Raw genomic sequence first — 17,475 nt, 5'->3', positions numbered from 1 at the left:
GTTGCAACAGTTGGGATAGACTATTTTCCAAAAAAAAAAAAAAAAAAAAAAAAAGGAGGGGGCAGCAAAGGGAAGAAGCACATGGATGGATGCTTGGCAGAGGGTCAGGACTGAGGGATGGGGAGACTTTGAAAGCAAAAAGAAAGTGTATCTCGAGAGAGCAGGGGACGCATGTGACAAGGTGGATGAAGGAATGTCACGGGGGTGGCGGGAGCTGGGGGGGCCCGGGTGCAGTCACGGGCTATTGGAGTGCGCTCGTATATTTCTGCCTCAAAGAAAGGAGCAATGGGAGAAAAGAAGACTGGAGGAATGCAGAGAGATTTTAGGGGTGGGGAGAAAGGGAATGTAGGAAGTTCTCACATCAAATGGCTTTGACCTCCTTGGTAAAGTAGGAAGGAAGTGATGTGTTCTGATGAACGTGAGTACGATAGGTGTTCATGATCTTCTTTTCTGCTGAGTGTAGAGAAGGAAGTGATAAATGTGGGCAGGGCAAAGGATAAAGCCTCAGCTTCTTGTAGTCAGTTAGTTCAGCCTGGGTAGGCATATGATTTGGGGCTGGGACAGAAAGTTGCCGGGTACTAAGCACTGTGTCACCCACGGGTGCCCTGATATTGTACAACCCCAAGGACCCATCAGAAAGAGCTTCTGACTGTAGGCTGAGATTAGGGGACAGACAATTGATGATAGAACAATTAAGGATAAGCTATTCATTTTTTTAACTGAGAACCCACTGTAGACTGGACCCTCTCTGAAGTAATGGGTTAAAATTTACCTTATAATAGTATATGATTCAGCCTTGTCAATAATTCAAACAAATTCCCACAGTTCATTTAAAGTTAAACTTGTACCTATAAATACAGTCCTCAGTTTGCAAAGGGAAACTTAATTTAAAGGAACTTCGTTGTAATGTGAATATGTAATGGGTGGTGAACACTTTTGTACTGTGAATAATTCCTTTTTTACATTTTCATTTACCCGGATTTATGTATAAGCACCTAAATGATGATTTAGAAATGGCAGTGGTGAGTGCAGTTAACGGAACACAATAAAGAATTCCTTTAAAGGACAGTCTTCTTTCATCTCAGGATCTGTCGCACAGAGAAAAATGCAGTTAACATTTTGCTGTGAATTTCTTGTGTACCCTAGTAGTGTGTGGGGAAGAGATTGGACAAATATAGAACATTGAGAGTGGGGAAGAAAAGGATTTGAGAACAGATCTTTGAGGGGATGCCTCTAATAAAATAATAATGACAATAATAAAACAGCAGATGCCACACTGTGAAGTCCATGGGCAGTGCTTGTGAAGGGAATAAATGCTATAACTCAAATTCTTCTCGAGTCAGAGGGTCAGTAGGCATTTATCGAATACAGATGGAATTTGAGGTTATGAAGGAAGGGAAGATACAGTCCTATCCCTCCCTGCATACAGCAGAGCTGGGATGACAAAGTAGTAGAAAGGATATTGGAATTTCTCATTTTTAAGCAGGTGATTTTGAGTCTCCCAGAACCCCTTTGCAGACCCACCTAAAAAGGCTCTGGGTTTGAGATCCTGTAGACTCAGGTGTATGTCCAGGTGTGTATCAAAATGCATGAGCTGGGGCTTCCCTGGAGGCGCAGTGGTTGCGAGTCCGCCTGCCGATGCAGGGGACGCGGGTTCGTGCCCCGGTCCGGGAAGATCCCACGTGCCGCGGAGCGGCTGGGCCCGTGAGCCGTGGCCGCTGAGCCTGCGCGTCCGGAGCCTGTGCTCCGCAGCGGGAGAGGCCACAACGGTGAGAGGCCCGCGTACCGCAAGACAAACAAACAAACAAACAACAAAAACAAAATGCATGAGCTGGCCAGTCAGAGGGTAAAAGTCCAAAGGACAGCATGACTAGGGGGCTGACTCGTAAATGCCCACAGAAGTAGAAGAATGTGTGTTAGGAATGATGGTGAGTGAAATAATTTATTGGAATGATTTTAGGCAAATTTAAACTATTCTGGGAAGAAAAGGTAGAATATATTACCAAGATGTTAATTAAACTATCCATGCTCTTAATTGACATGCCCTAAGGAAAAGAACTTTTATTGTACCTGATTTCTTCCTGTTAGGGATAGATAATGTATTCCAAGATCAGGGGCGTCTGTGGAGCCTCTCCTGGAGTTCTTTGATGTTTTGCTTGGATTGGGCTCCTGGAGAGCACATTTTCCCAGAGGATGAAGAATCCCAGGGCCTTTCACACACTTTCTTGCTTCTTCATTCAGCCCTAGCGTACTAGAGTGAGAATGTAATTGTCCCCCAGCCTCGGGACTTTCTGCCTCTGTCTGTGGAGGTTCACCTAATGCTTTGGCTTGTATTATTAGTCCAGGGCTATTGGAGTGCGCTCATATATATCTGTACGTATGTATGAGAAATATGTATACGTATTTCTTATATATACCTGTACGTATATAAGAAATCCCGAACTTAGCGGCTTAATGTAACAGACATGTGTTAGTTCCCAGTGTCTATGGGTCAGGAATCTAGACACAGTTTAGCTGGGTCAGGGACTCTTATGAATCTGCAGTCATAAGAGTGTGGACCAGAGCTTCAGGCATCTTGAGGCTTGACTAAGGATGGACCCCAGTCCAAATTCTCTTACATGGCTGTTGGCAAGATTCAGTTCCTTCTGGGTTTTGTTTTTTTTTTTTTAAACACACACTAGAAACTGCCCTTTTTCTTTTTTCTTTTAAAATTTTATTTATTTATTTTTGGCTGCGTTGGGTCTTCGGTGCTGCGCGCGGGCTTTCTCTAGTTGTGGCGAGCGGGGGCTACTCTTCGTTGCGGTGCGCGGGCTTCTCATTGCAGTGGCTTCTCTCATTGTGGAGCACGGGCTCTAGGTGCGCGGGCTTCAGTAGTTGTGGCATGCGGGCTCCATAGTTGTGGCTCACGGGCTCTAGAACACAGGCTCAGTAGTTGTGGCGCACGAGCTTAGTTGCTCCGCGGCATGTGGGATCTTCCCAGAACAGGGATCGAACCCGTGTCGCCTGCATTGGCAGGCGGATTCTCAACCACTGAGCCACCGGGGAAGCCCCCTGCTGGGTTTTTTGACTAAAAGCCTCAATTCCTGGCTGGCGGTTGCCTGGAGACTGCCCTAAGTTCCTTGTCATGGCCCTCATGAAAACAACGAGCCAATAAGTGAGAGGACAAGAGAGAGTGAGAGCAAGTTGGAAGTCAGTCGTCACATGGCTAGGTCATAGGTGTGTGTGTGTCATCAACTCTAATAGATACTGTCAAACTGTTATCCTGAGTGGTTGTATTATATTACACTCCCGCCAGCAGTATGACAGTTCCTTTTTTTTGTTTGTTTTTTTACATCATTGTCAATACCTTAGTGTACTGTCAGATTTTGAGCCACGTTAACTTTTTTTTTTAAGTTGTTGGGTTTTTATTTTTTTATTTTTATTTTATTTTTTAATTGAAGTATAGTTGATTTACAGCATTGTGTGAATTTCTGCTCTACAGCAAAGTGATTCAGTTACACATATGTATACGTTCTTTTTTATGTTCTTTTCCATTATGGTTTATCACAGGATATTGAATATAGTTTCCTGTGCTATACAATAGGACCCTGTTGTTTATCCATCCTCTATATAATAGTTTGTATCTGCTAATCCCAAACTCCCAATCCATCCCTTCCTCAGTCGCCTCCCCCGTGGCAGCCACAAGTCTTTTCTCTATGTCTGTGAGTCTGTTTCTGTTTCGTAGATAAGTCCATTTGTATCATATTTTATATTCCATATATAAGTGGTATCATATGGTATTTCTTTCTCTGTCTGACTTACTTTGCTTAGTATGCTAATCTCTAGGTCCATCCATGTTGCTGCAAATGGCATTATTTCGTTCTTTTTTATGAGCCAGATTAACTTTTTTGGTAAATTTTTAATTGATGTATAATTGATTTATAATGTGTTTGTTAATTTCTGCTCTACAGCAAACTGATTCAGTTATATATATATTAATATATATATACATTCTTTTTTTGATATTCTTTTCCATTATGGTTTAACATAGGTGAGCCAGGTTAACTTTTTTTTTATTTTTTGCGGTACGCGGGCCTCTCACTGTCGTGGCCTCTCCCGTTGCGGAGCACAGGCTCCGGACGCGCAGGCCCAGCGGCCACGGCTCACGGGCCCAGCCGCTCCGCGGCACGTGGGATCTTCCCGGACCGGGGCACGAACCCGTGTCCCCTGCATCGGCAGGCGGACTCTCAACCACTGCACCACCAGGGAAGCCCGCCAGGTTAACTCTTAAAAGAATTGTCTTGTACTGAATTCATGGCTGAAACCCAACCCTACAGAACTGTTGCTTTGCATCCCTTACTCTACCCATTTCCCCTCCCCCAGGGGTGGCTTGTGAACCTCGTCACGGCAGATCGTGTGTCCCCGCTCCATGAAGCCTGTCTCGGAGGTCATCCCTCCTGTGCAAACATTTTATTAAAGCATGGAGCTCAGGTAAGTGCAGCTCAAATGACACCTTAGACACCATGACTGAAAAATGACGATTTCTATCCCTTCTGAATACTTTCCAGCGTTTTTGATTAGCCTGATTTGAAATATGAAGGTTTTTTTCTTTTTCAAAAGTATTATGTCCATCAAGCGTATTTACTTTAGTGGTAGATGAAATACTGCATTTTTAGCTAGAAAGTCATGGTCTGAGCCTATATCATTTTCTTTGACTGTCACTATTAATAAATAGCTGTTAGATTTCTACCTTCATTCCTGTGGCTGGAAGGTAGTGACATATTGTAGAAAACACATGACATTTGGCTCCATAAGACCTAAATAATGGTCCCAGACCATCTCTACCATTTACTAACATTGGAAACTTGGACAAGTTACTTAGCCTGTAAGCTTTAGAGTCTATATATGTGGGAAAAAAAACAGGGAAAATGCCAAAAAAAATTATATAGCATATTTTGTGGTATTGTGAGGATTGAGAGGGATAAGGCATGTGATTATTATTTGGAGAATGGGAATCGAGATGACATAATGAGATTCTAGAGAAGGAAGACACGAAATCATTGAATTTGAAAGTAGGGACCGGTAGATCTTCCATTAACTTAAGTACACTCTTGCTCAGAAGTGATGGGAACATCTGATCAGGAAATTCTGTATGGGTTTCTCATCTTTTCTCAACCAGTCTGTACTGAGCATTTATTATGTGCCTAACTCTAGATAAAGATTTTCGGGAACTTCTAAACTAAATGAGGAGATGACCAGATAAACAGGTACATGGCGGCATGTAACACTAACTGCTTCAAAACATAAACCCTGAAATCTCAGTAGCCTCATATATAAAAGTTTATTTCTTGTTCAACTCAGACTCCAGTGTGGGTGTTTCCAGTTGGGTGGCTGTTATTCCAAGGGTGATTCAAGGACGCAGGCTCCTTTCATCCTGTTGCTCCACTGTCTTCAACAAGTGGCTTCCATGTGTGCTCCATTCCCGATGGCTAGAAGGGGAAAAGACATGGAGGATTGTGAATGGAAGCTTTTTAAGGGCCAGTCTTGGCAGTGACACATGTCACTTTTGCTCATATCCCATTGGCCAGAATTCAGGCCATGTCTAATTGCCAGGGAGGCGGGCAAGTGTAGTATGCCTCTGGGCCCAAGAGAGAGGAATGAGTTTGTTTAATGCATAGTATCTCAGCCACGGCAGGCAATTACAGTATGCTGTTTTTAATCTGTTAGTTTCTTCTGTGTAACAAACCACCCTGACTTAATGACTTAAGACAGTAGCCATTTGTCTCACAGTTCCTTGTGCTGTCTGGACAGCTCTTCTGGTCTGGCTGCTTCAGCTAACCTCAGCTGGGCTTACCGAGGCATTTGAGGTTAGCTGATAGATGGGCTGGGGCAGGCTACTTCATGACGATCTTGGCTGGGAGGTCTGGGGAGACAGAAAATCTCTACGTGGTCTCTCATCCTTTAGCAGGCGGCCCAGGCCTGTTCACATGGTAGCAGGGATTCCAAGAGCAGCAAAAGAGGGCAAGCTGTCTGCTTGCATCACACTTGTTAACTGTCCCAATGACCAAACCAATTCATGTGGGCAAGCCCAGATTCAAGGATTGAAAAGATAGTCTCCGTCTTGGGATGGGAGGAGTTACTAAGCCACTCTGCAAAGGGATATGCATCCTGGGCGGAGAATCTGTGGCCATATTTTGCCAACTACTACAATGTAATAAGTATTAATAGGAAGGGGATTGTTGGGAACACAGAGAAGTGTTCCTAACCCATTTATTTCTGATGGAGAGGGGGAGTCAAAAGATGCTTCCTACAGGAAATGATGTTACAGTTGAAACCTAAAGGACCTTTTGAAGTTAGTCAGCTCAACGGTGGGTTGGGGAAAATGATGGACTTCCCACCCACTGGGAACAACAAACGTAAAGGCCTAGAAGTGAAAGTGGGGGCTTCAAATCTTTCCTTCAAATCATTCCTTAGAGACTTCCCTTGTGGCGCAGTGGTTGAGAATCCGCCTGCCAATGCAGGCAACACGCGTTTGAGCCCTGGTCCGGGAAGATCGCACATGTTGCGGAGCAACTAAGCCCGTGCGCACAACTACTGAGCCTGCGCTCTAGAGCCCGCGAGCCACGACTACTGAGCCCGCGCGCCTAGAGCCCGTGCTCCGCAACTAGGGAAGCCACTGCGATGAGGAGGGGAAGATCCCACATGCCATGGAGCAACTAAGCCCGTGCGCCACAACGACTGAGCCTGCGCTCTAGAGCCCGCGAGCCACGACTACTGAGCCCGCGCGCCTAGAGCCCGTGCTCCGCAACTAGGGAAGCCACTGCGATGAGGAGCCCGCGCACCGCAACGAAGAGTAGCCCCCGCTCGCCGCAACCAGAGAAAGCCCATGTGCAGCAACGAAGACCCAACACAGCCAAAAATATATAAAATAAATAAATTTTTTAAAAATTGAAAAAAAATAATTCCTTATAGCAGCAGAGTAGAGCAGGTGAGAGGGGTCAGAACACAAACAAGCTTGCTGACCATGCCAAGAAAATGGGCTTTGTCCTGAGAGCAGCCGAGAGCCATAGATGAGTGCATCATGAGGTTTATATTTTGGTTAAGAAAACGTACCCCAAACTTGGAAACAGGGCCAGGACTAAGCAGAGGCGAGAAAGGAGCCCAGGGTGCAAACTCTAAAGAGCTGCTCAGTCTCAGGGTCGTTCAGCACTTTTGTAACCCTGGGAGCGAGTGTCTGCTTAAAGTTTGCACCCTGGACATCTTTCATGCATCACTAGTCCTGGCCTTGCGTGGAAATAGGGCATGAGAATGACGTCCCTGTCTTCACAGTATCATCGTTTAACAGGTTCACCAAAGAATTCCTTGATAGAGGAAAATGCATCTGCATTTGGCTTTGCTCTTTGCCCTTCGATTATAGCCCAAACACTGTGAAGTTAGATGTTAACTTGTAAGTTTCAGTCTGGTTTCCAGTGTTAGAAAAGATAGCCCCAGCGATTATAGTTTTATGGCCCTATAGGATATTAACCAGTTTTGTATCTATTAGCAAATTTATTTCAGCATTGCATTGACTGACTATATAAATTCTCCTTTTAGCCATCCTTGCCATTTTACTGGTTCCCTCATTAATGAATGAGCTGAATAAAATCTTTGGCCTGTGTTCACTCTATATTTGGATGAAAGTGATGTTTTTAAATTTATTTATTTATTTATTTATTGGCTGCATTGGGTCTTCGTTGCCGCGCACGGGCTTTTCTCTAGTTGCGGCTAGCGGAGGCTACTTTTTGTTGTGGTGCGTGGGCTTCTCATTGCGGTGGCTTCTCTTGTTGCAGAGCACGGGCTCTAGGCGCGCGGGCTTCAGTAGTTGTGGCACGTGGGCTCAGTAGTTGTGGCTCATGGGCTCAGCGGTTGTGGCTCGCGGGCTCTAGAGCGCAGGCTCAGTAGCTGTGGCGCGCGGGCTTAGTTGCTCCGTGGCATGTGGGATCTTCCCGAACCAGGGATTGAACCCATGTCCCCTGCATTGGCAGGTGGACCCCCAACTACTGTGTCACCAGGGAAGTCCCGAAAGTGATATATATTTTTTATGTATATTTTTTATTTTTGGCTGTGTTGGGTCTTCGTTTGTGTGCTAGGGCTTTCTCTAGTTGTGGCAAGTGGGAGCCACTCTTTATTGCGGTGCACAGGCCTCTCCCTATCGCGGCCTCTCTTGTTGCAGAGCACAGGCTCCAGACGCGCAGGCTCAGTAGTTGTGGCTCACGGGCCCAGTTGCTCCGCGGCATGTGGGATCTTCCCGGACCAGGGCTCGAACGCGTGTCCCCTGCATTGGCAGGCAGGTTCTCAACCACTGTGCCACCAGGGAAGCCCCCGAAAGTGATATTTTTAGATTAAAAAAAAATAATACATTAACAATTTTAAAAGGTTACTCTAACTTCTGTGGGGAAATTGGATTGGTGTGGGATGGCTCTAGGATGGCATGTTTAAAATAAGGTGATTAGTGGGAATTTCCTGGCAGTCCAGTGGTTAGAACTGCACACTCCCACTGCAGGGGACACGGGTTCGATCCCTGGTCTGGGAACGTTCTTGGTGCATTACATTCCATACCTCATCCGGTTTTTCACAACAATTTTGGGGAATTTGTTATTTTTTGTCCCCATTTTGTAGCTGTGGAATTTAAGGCTCAGACAAGTGAAATAATAGCTTGAAAATGGTGGAGAATGGTCTGAATGAAAATGAAAATGGCCTGCATCCAGGATACCCCACCGCCCGCCTTCATGCTGGAGCTTTTCTTTCTAGGTGAATGGTGTTACTACAGACTGGCATACTCCCTTGTTTAATGCTTGTGTCAGCGGCAGCCTGGACTGTGTGAATTTGCTTCTGCAGCATGGAGCCAGTCCCCACCCCGAGAGTGATCTGGCGTCCCCCATGCATGAAGCTGCTAAGAGAGGTAAATCTGTTGCGAATTTAAGTTTTCCACCCCCTCCTTCAAGGGACATCTTATTGTTTAAGGGAAGAAGGAAAAGGAGGTACATGGAGCAGTTGTTCTCAATGCGTGGATCCTGGGACCAGAAGCGTCAGCCTGACCTGGCATGCAAATGCAGATTCTTGGGCCCCAGTCCAGACCCAGTGAATCAGTAACTTTGGGGGTGGGGTCCAGCTATCTGTGCTTTGTTTAACAAGCCCTCCAGGTGATTTCTGATGCACAGTAAGTTTGAGAAGCACCCTTCTAGAACATTTGGAATGTTGCTCACTGCTGTGTTTCCGGAACAGGGCCTGGCATGTAGCAGACTATCCATCAGAATTTGTGGAATGTGTTGTTGAGCCCATGACCCCATAAAGTCAAGTTATTTTATAAAACAAATTATAGTCTTCTGTTTTAAGGCCTTAAAGAATATTGTCCCAGGGCCACCTAAGTTTGCTGAGTGAAACAGACTTTCAATTTTGGGAAACATAAGATGTTATATACAGTTTGGGGTAAGTCTCCCCACCCCCAGGTTTGTTGAGGTATAATTGACAAATAAGATTGTATATATTTAAGGTGTACAGTGTGATAATTTGATACACGTATGCATTGTGAAAGGATAACCATAATCAAGTTAATTAACACATCCATTGCCTCATATAGTTACCTTTTTTTGTGGTGAGAACATTTAAGATCTACTCCCTTAGCAAATTTAAAGTACAGTATATACAGTATATATATTATTAACTGTAGTCACCGTGCTGTACATTAGATCCCCAGAACTTATTCATCTGGGATAATTCTTTTCATAAAGCCACAGTTGTCCTGCTATTCTCAACTCTGAGACAAAAAATAAAATTGTAAGTTTTGCTTTTCTCTGATATTTCTCCTCCTCCTCAACATCATGATGACCGTACCTTGCCCTGAGGGCTATTTCCGCAGTGGCTTCGCAAAACGGCTTCCCATCATCTTTACAGCGGCCCTATTTGACTGGATCCACCCATATTATAATTGTCTCCCAAAGCACTGGCATTTCTTGACGAGGAGACATGTTAACTCATCATATTCACTGGACACATAGAGCTAAAATGGTACAGCAAGATAAATGCAAAGGAGCAATGTTTCAAGTATGATGTCCTAGACCAAGTGTCCTAGACCAGAAGAGTGATTCTGCTTTCACCAAACCTAGTTGGCCACCCTGGGCCTCACTCACGTTGGATTTGGCACCTTCTTCTCAGCCTCGCCTGTGCCCACCGTGGCCTGTTTGTCCCAGGGCCTGCCCTTGGTGAGGTTGTAACTTTCCTTCCCTGTCCCACGGTCCACTCCGTGCCCTTTCTTCTCCACGTCCACCTTTAGTCCCTGTTGTTTCATACCTCTCCTCAGCGCTCACTTTGATTTCTGTAATCAGACTGATTACAAAGCCACCAACAATTGAAAAAGGTGGGTGGCTGCTCGTTGCTTACCGTGGCTGGTAAACTCAAGTGGAGTTCCACCCAGAGCTACAGATGCCATCTTATAGTCAACCCATTAACTGGTGACAGGCTTGAAGATCAGTCCCTATTCTAAACAGAGGAAATAGCTTTTGGTCGCTGGATAAGTTGTTGGAAAATTTAAACACACAAAAAATGGGTGAGGTGGTGTTTCCCTAGCTATGAGAATTTGTGTTGTAACTGTTTTCTCCCACTTTGGGCTGCAGGCCACGTGGAGTGCATTGAGTCTCTTGTGGCTCATGGGGGCGACGTTGACCGTAACATCAGCCACCTGGGCACACCGTTATATTTGGCTTGTGAAAATCTGCAGGTGGCCTGTGCCAAGAAGCTTCTGGAATCAGGTAAAACCAAAAGCAAAACATAACAAGGAAAGTAAATGAAAAGCAAATTAAAGGTATTTGAAAGCTCTTTCTATTGTAGCAGAGGAAAGAGCACGGGCAATGGAGTCGGAGAAGATCAGAGTTCATATTGACTGTGTTTCCGTGGGGAATTAGTTAAACTGTTTCAACTTTAGTTCTCTCACTTGTAAGGAGAATAGTGATAATAATGATAATGATGATGACATCTCCCAGGATGGTCCTCAATGATTATTAGTTTCTCCTCCCTCCCTCTGGCCATTGATATTATTAGGCCCTGCGTAACTTGCACAGCTGCTGGATTAGGGCTGAGTCTTCAGATTTGGGGCCGCCTTCACCAGTTCTCTTTGATTTCGAAATAGAACTTGCCCCATTTTTAGTCCATTGTAAATATTATATTTTTGAAAAGTCGTAGGTCGCGTCATTCTTTCTCACCTTCCTCCTGTTATCCAGCCCCTTCTTCAACACTTGGGATACCACTTCATCACCTCTTTAATTATTAGAGTCCTGGTTATTCTTTAAAAGTCCAGTAATCTTGCCCTCCGCTGAATGCTCTTACGGTTCTCATCGCCTTCTACTCACTTGGCAGCCATTACCATGAATTAGGAGATTGGTTCTCTCTCCTCCTCTCCCTCTCTTTCTTCTATTACCCTAGGTGGATCTTAAGCTCCTAGTCAGGAAGGGGCCGTGTCTGGCATCCCTCACAAAGCTAAGACCAATACAAGAACGATTCAGTTAACATCTGTTGACTGGACATAGATTCCCATTTTACTAGAGGGACAGCGGCTCAGGCAAAGTCATATGTCCCCACACACATCACTGGGGCAGGGATTTGTTGAGAGTGTAAGGGTGGAATTGGGTGGGGGTGGTCCTCGCGTTCTACCTTATCCCCGAAGAGGAGGGCTTAGCCACCTTCCCTGTGATCTTGGGATTGGCCACCCCAATCTAGGCTGCCCTTCACCGTCCAAATCACGTGGTCCCAAGTCTCTGGTTTAAACCTCACGGCAGTTGCTCGGCGTGTAAATGTGGATAATTGCCATAGATGAGATTTCACCATCTAGCCTCACTTCCGGCCTGTACTGGCTAATATGTGGGCTCCATTAATAATGAATGTGCAGCTTTCATGCCCCCAGGATTCTTCTTGCATGTGTCACACCTGTGTAGAGTGCTCAGAGGCGAGGTTTTCAACCTCATATGTCACAGAGCTCATGTGGTACGTCCAGTCACATCGTCAAGTGGCATTTTCCCCGTATTATTAAATGGAATCAAGTCATCTCCTGTGTTCTCAGGAGAGCTACTGTGCCTGCTATGGATGCCCTTTTGCTAGGGAATGTAGAGGTGCAGTGCTTTGAGAAGGGGGTGCTTGCGCTCTGCTCCTTGGCTGACTCTGTTGTTCTCGTGACTGTTTAGGAGCGAGCGTGAATCAAGGCCGGGGGCTGGATTCCCCTCTGCATGCGGTGGCCAGGGCGTCCAGTGGGGAGCTGGCCTGCCTGCTCATGGACTTTGGAGCAGACACCCAGGCCAGGGATGCTGAAGGCCACCGTCCCTTGGAGCTGGTGCCTCCAGAGAGCCCCCTGAGCCAGCTCTTCTTGCAGAGAGAAGGTGCTTCTCCTTTGCCTGAATCTAAGCCCTAATCCATAGACTCCTGTGGGCTCTAGCAGGAGGCAGGTACTTACCGAGTTCTGACTTCGGGTCTTATGAAAAAGATTGTGCTCTGCCTTCACCAAACGTGGGGAGCTGAGCTAGTTTAGTATTCAGCGAGGTACAGTACTGGTTATATAGTAAATAACCATCCTGCTCTTTGGCACGTTGGAGACAGGCTGTTTGGATGATCTAATGTTCATATGTGGGATAGGCCAGCTTTCAAAGAATTAAGATATTGTTTTAAAATGTTAAAGTTACCTAAGACATGCTGTATTTTTTTAAAATTTTTATTGGGGTATAGTTGATTTACAATGTTGTGTTAGTTTCAGGTGTACGACATGCTTTATTTTTTTTAAGTTTATTTAATTGAAGTATAGCTGATTTATTTATAATGTTACGTTTACTTCTGCTGTACAGCAAAGTGATTCACTTATACATATACATTCTTTTTCGTATTCTTTTCCATTATGGTTTATCACAGGATACTGAATATAGTTCCCTGTGCTCTACCGTAGGACCTTGTTTATCCATTCTATATATACTAGTTTGCATCTGCTAACCCCAAACTCCCAATCCATCCCTCCCCCCTCCCCCCTCCCCCTTGGCAACCACAAGGCTGTTCTCTATGCCTGTGAGTCTGTTTCTGTTTCGTAGATAAGTTCACTTGTGTCATATTTTAGATTCCACATATAAGTGATATCATAGGGTATTTGTAAGCCATGCTTTAGAGTGATGCAGCAGAAGCGTCTTTGGGGTTGTACAATGCCCCAGGATGTCTTACTGCAGTACAGATGGGCTGAACTACTGGGCATTTGGCTTCTGGGATGGGGGGTAAGAATGCAACTCATTGAGTATTACACGGTATTACTTTCATGATGCCCAGCAATCGGAAGACATTTGCTATTGGTTTGGCAAAAAGTTTGTTCGGGTTTTCTGTGACATCTTATGGAAAAATCCGGACGAACTTTTTGGCCGATCCAATATAATAAGTTAATCAACACTGAGTCCACACTCCTCTATAAATAAAAACGGACACTCCTGACCCAAACCACTAAACACTGGGGTTGAGCAGTGTGCAAGGGGGCAGGGGCACTTCCCTGGGCTGCGAGGTCACGGGTGGGCTGGGGTGGGGAGCAGAGACCCCTCAGACTGCATTCTTCCTTGTCCCTAGACGTGGAGAGCAGCCAGCTCAGGACCTGCTTTTTTTTTTTTTTACCGGAGTGTGGACTTTGTTGAGTCTTAGGGGTTGTGGGAGTTTGAAGCAGGCTTCCCTACTAGAAGGATTCTTTTTTTATTTTATTTAATTAATTAATTTTTGGCTGTGTTGGGTCTTTGTTGCCGCGCGCGGGCTTTCTCTAGCTGCGGCAAGCGGGGGCTACTCTTTGTTGCGGTGCGTGGGCTCCTCATTGCGGTGGCTTCTCTTGTTGTGGAGCATGGGCTCTAGGTGCGTGGGTTCAGTAGTTGTGGCTCGCGGGCTCTAGAGCGCAGGCTCAGTAGTTGTGGCGCGCGGGCTTAGTTTGTTACTCTTTGGCGTGTGGGATCTTCCCGGACCGGGGCTCGAACCCGTGTCCCCTGCACTGGCAGACGGATTCTTAACCACTGAGCCACCAGGGAAGTCCCAGAAGGATTCTGATGTCATGTAATCTGGTTATTTTCTCCCCACATGCTGAGAATTAGGGCTCTGGGCAGGATTGTAAAGTGGCCCCTGAATCCTTCTTTCTGCTACACCCACTGCCCCAACGTACTTGTGGCCATAGACTGCCTTGGGACCCCCCAAACAAGGCCTGTGCTCCCCGAGCCGAGGCACAGGAACAGTCCAATAGAAACCCCTTTATGAGAAGCAATGGGGTCACCCCCGGGCAACTCTGCCCGCACTTAGACAATTTCTTGTTTTCAAAAATTTGTATCTCTATAGACGGGGCCGATTTCTCCAGCAGGCACAGATGGCGCAATGTGTGGGGTCCACCATGTTTTTAGGGGCCCGCAGAAATGTTTTAATTTTTTTTTTAAATCAGAAGGAAAAAAAAGGAATAGAACTCAAGCTGGGTTATATTCATCTTTATGCTGGCACTTGGCCTGACATTGTATCTAGCACATGTGATTAGTAACTTCTTTCAAAGTGCCTTAGTGAGAGGAGATTAAGTTCAGTTGCCCCACACTATGCCTTTTGCACCTCGTTAATAAATGCTTTGAGCACACTGGGAAATCCTTCATTAATATACGCCTTGAGTACACTGAACATATCTGGAAGGTGCCCTAAATTTCAACAGGGACCTTCTGATTGTGCTCTGAGGACCTGATTGAAAATATTCCCTTTCTTTCTTTCCTTGTATATATGTCTCTTTCTACCTCTCCTTGTTCTCCATCACCTGAGAAGTATGCAACCCAGTTTATCCTGTACCTTGCGGTAATGCTATAGGAAAATGAAGCCGAATCTGGCCTCTGTACCCTGACACTGAATTAAATCTCGGAGACAGAGTTTTGGGTGAAGTAGAAAAGAATAGCTTTACTACTTTGCCAGGCAAAGGGGGCCATGGTGGGCTAATGCCCTCAAAACTGTGTCCCGACCTGGAGGGGGGGTAGTGAGGAGTTTTATAGTAATGGTTCAAAGAGGGTGTGATCAGCTCGTGGACGTTCTTCTGATTGGTTGGTGGTGAAGTTGGAACCTTCTGGTTCCAGCTGGTCTGGGGTCTCTGTGCTTGTGGTCAGCATGCAGTTAATTTCTCCCACCGGGTGGGGGCTTCAGCATCTGCTAAACAGCTCAAAGATATTGTTATGTGTGTCCCTTGAGGGGAACCAGGACCCTGCCCCAAGGCTGCACTGTTGTTTCTCTTGACTCTTCCTCCCTTGTCTCCACATCCCCTCCCTTCCCTAATTAGCATCGGTTGGAACCTGCTCCTTGGAACTCAGGGAAGGTCAGGGAGGCTGAATGAAGCCTATTTCCTGTAATTAAGAAATGGGGGACATGGAAGGGCTTTTGTGCCCAGGAGCCCCACAGGGTCCTGCTTGGTATCAGTTCTGATGACTTCATTGGGTCAAAAGGTCAGATTCCATCCAGGCTGACACATGCATCAGTCATACTTCCTTAGTGGCCTCCTGGCTCCATTTTAGAGAGTTCTCTTAGCAATACTGAGTCCATTTTGATTTTTCCTTTCACACATGTACACTTGGTGCTATTGGTAAGGAAGAGTGAGAAATGTGAAGCATTTTAAGCAGATGCAAATGGAGATTTGAGATTGTGGCATTTGATATTATTTCAGTTTTGGTTATTTATCATAGATGTGACTTACTTACCCCTTTTTGATCCAAGAATTTTCAAAGTCAAAATTAATTTTACATCTGACACAGTGGATTTGTGATAGTCGCATATAATTAAAAATGCATTCAGGTGAGGGGTAATTTGTGTTATATACTAAGCATAATTAATGCATAACATTTTCCTACCTTTAGTTGAAGCCCTGTTAAATTAAATATTTTCTACTTTCATTTATTTTTCAACAATTTCATATGGAAAGCAAATTAAGAGGGTTAAAAAACCCAGACAGCCACTTACAGTAACCTTCCAGGCAACTTTTATAAATTTGAAGACTGCTTTAATTTAGAACATTGTAGTAAGCATCTCCCAACTAACAAAATGATCTTAAAGAAGTCATTTGGAGCTTAATTTGGGCTAAAGAACTTTTTTCTCATAAAAGAAGCTGTGAGGAAGACAGCTGTACTGTGGGTAAAATAGCTTTTTATGGACCAATCTGGGAGCCTAATAGTCACTTAATCCTGTCTCTGTGGGGACCATAGCTTCAGAGTTGATGTCAGGCTGTTACTGGAGTCTACTTTTTAAAAGGAGTCAGCACAGCTGGGAGTAAGCCCCCATTAGTGAATCAATAAGAGTAGTCCATAATCTTAACAATAACTGAATGACTAAATGAGTACTTCAGAGCTAATGTATTTGAAAGCTTTTATACCTTTAGCTCAATGGGAAGTGCCTTAGGAATAGGTATTTCAACAACTTGAAAGATTTCTTTTTGCAGTAGAAATAGCTGGATTCTAGTGGAAAGAGATTATTAAGAAAAAACTCACTGTGCATTTGGCCCTCATCCACTTAAGTTCAGTCCTAAATGTAGTGTATTACTAATGAGCAGCTGCCACAACCCTGCTTGCATGCAGTTTAGTTGGAGACACAAGACACAGACGCCTGAGACATACAACCAATTGTGTGGCAGTATGTGAGTACGCCCTCAGTAATGCTACCAGCTCTGACAACCAGGACTTCTGCCATGAGAGAATGTTCTGGATCTGTGCCGTCCTTTATGGCAGCCACGAGCCACATGGGGCTGTGGAGCACTTGAAATTTAGCTAGGGTGGCCAAGGAACTGAATTTTATTTTTTTATTTTAATTTAATTAATTAATTAATTTATTTATTTATTTCTGGATCCCTCCCTGTCTCTCCCAGCTTCTGGTTGCTCCCAGAAACCCTTAGCTTCTGTGGCTACTTCACTCTTCTTTTTTTGAATTTTTGAATTTTATTTTATTTATTTTTTTATACAGCAGGTTCTTATTAGTCATCAATTTTATACACATCAGTGTATACATGTCAATCCCAATCGCCCAATTCATCACACCACCATCCCTACGCCCCTGCCGCTTTCCCCGCTTGGTGTCCATACGTTTGTTCTCTACATCTGTGTCTCAATTTCTGCCCTGCAAACTGGATCATCTGTACCATTTTTCTAGGTTCCACATATATGCGTTAATATATGATATTGGTTTTTCTCTTTCTGACTTACTTCACTCTGCATGACAGTCGCTACGTCCATCCACATCTCAGCAAATGACCCAATTTCGTTCCTTTTTAATGGCTGAGTAATATTCCGTTGTATATATGTACCACATCTTCTTTATCCATTCGTCTGTCGATGGGCATTTAGGTTGCTTCCATGACCTGGCTATTGTAAATAGTGCTGCAATGAACATTGGGGTGCATGTGTCGTTTTGAATTATGGTTTTCTCTGGGTATATGCCCAGTAGTGGGATTGCTGGATCATATGGTAA

General features: G+C 44.8%; 1 protein-coding gene across 6 annotated transcripts in view; it reads left to right on the top strand.

Moving 5' to 3' along the window:
* The window catches only part of ASB9 (ankyrin repeat and SOCS box containing 9), a 261,642-nt gene that overhangs the window by 13,701 nt on the left and 230,466 nt on the right, over nucleotides 1–17,475 (top strand). For 2 of the 6 annotated variants that reach the window (XM_028492536.1, XM_028492537.2), the window contains exons 3-5: nucleotides 4,363–4,470; nucleotides 8,770–8,920; nucleotides 10,632–10,766. In XM_028492536.1, coding sequence (XP_028348337.1) covers nucleotides 4,363–4,470; nucleotides 8,770–8,920; nucleotides 10,632–10,766 — 394 coding nt within the window. Of the gene's footprint in view, nucleotides 1–4,362; nucleotides 4,471–8,769; nucleotides 8,921–10,631; nucleotides 10,767–12,191; nucleotides 12,450–17,475 lie in introns of all 6 variants that reach the window. The other 4 variants (XM_007121899.3, XM_007121900.2, XM_028492535.2 and 1 more) reach the window with 4 other exon arrangements.

The sequence above is a fragment of the Physeter macrocephalus genome, chromosome 7, assembly GCF_002837175.3.
Source record: "Physeter macrocephalus isolate SW-GA chromosome 7, ASM283717v5, whole genome shotgun sequence".
Lineage (NCBI taxonomy): Eukaryota > Metazoa > Chordata > Mammalia > Artiodactyla > Physeteridae > Physeter > Physeter macrocephalus.
This window is presented reverse-complemented; position numbering and strand designations above follow the sequence as displayed.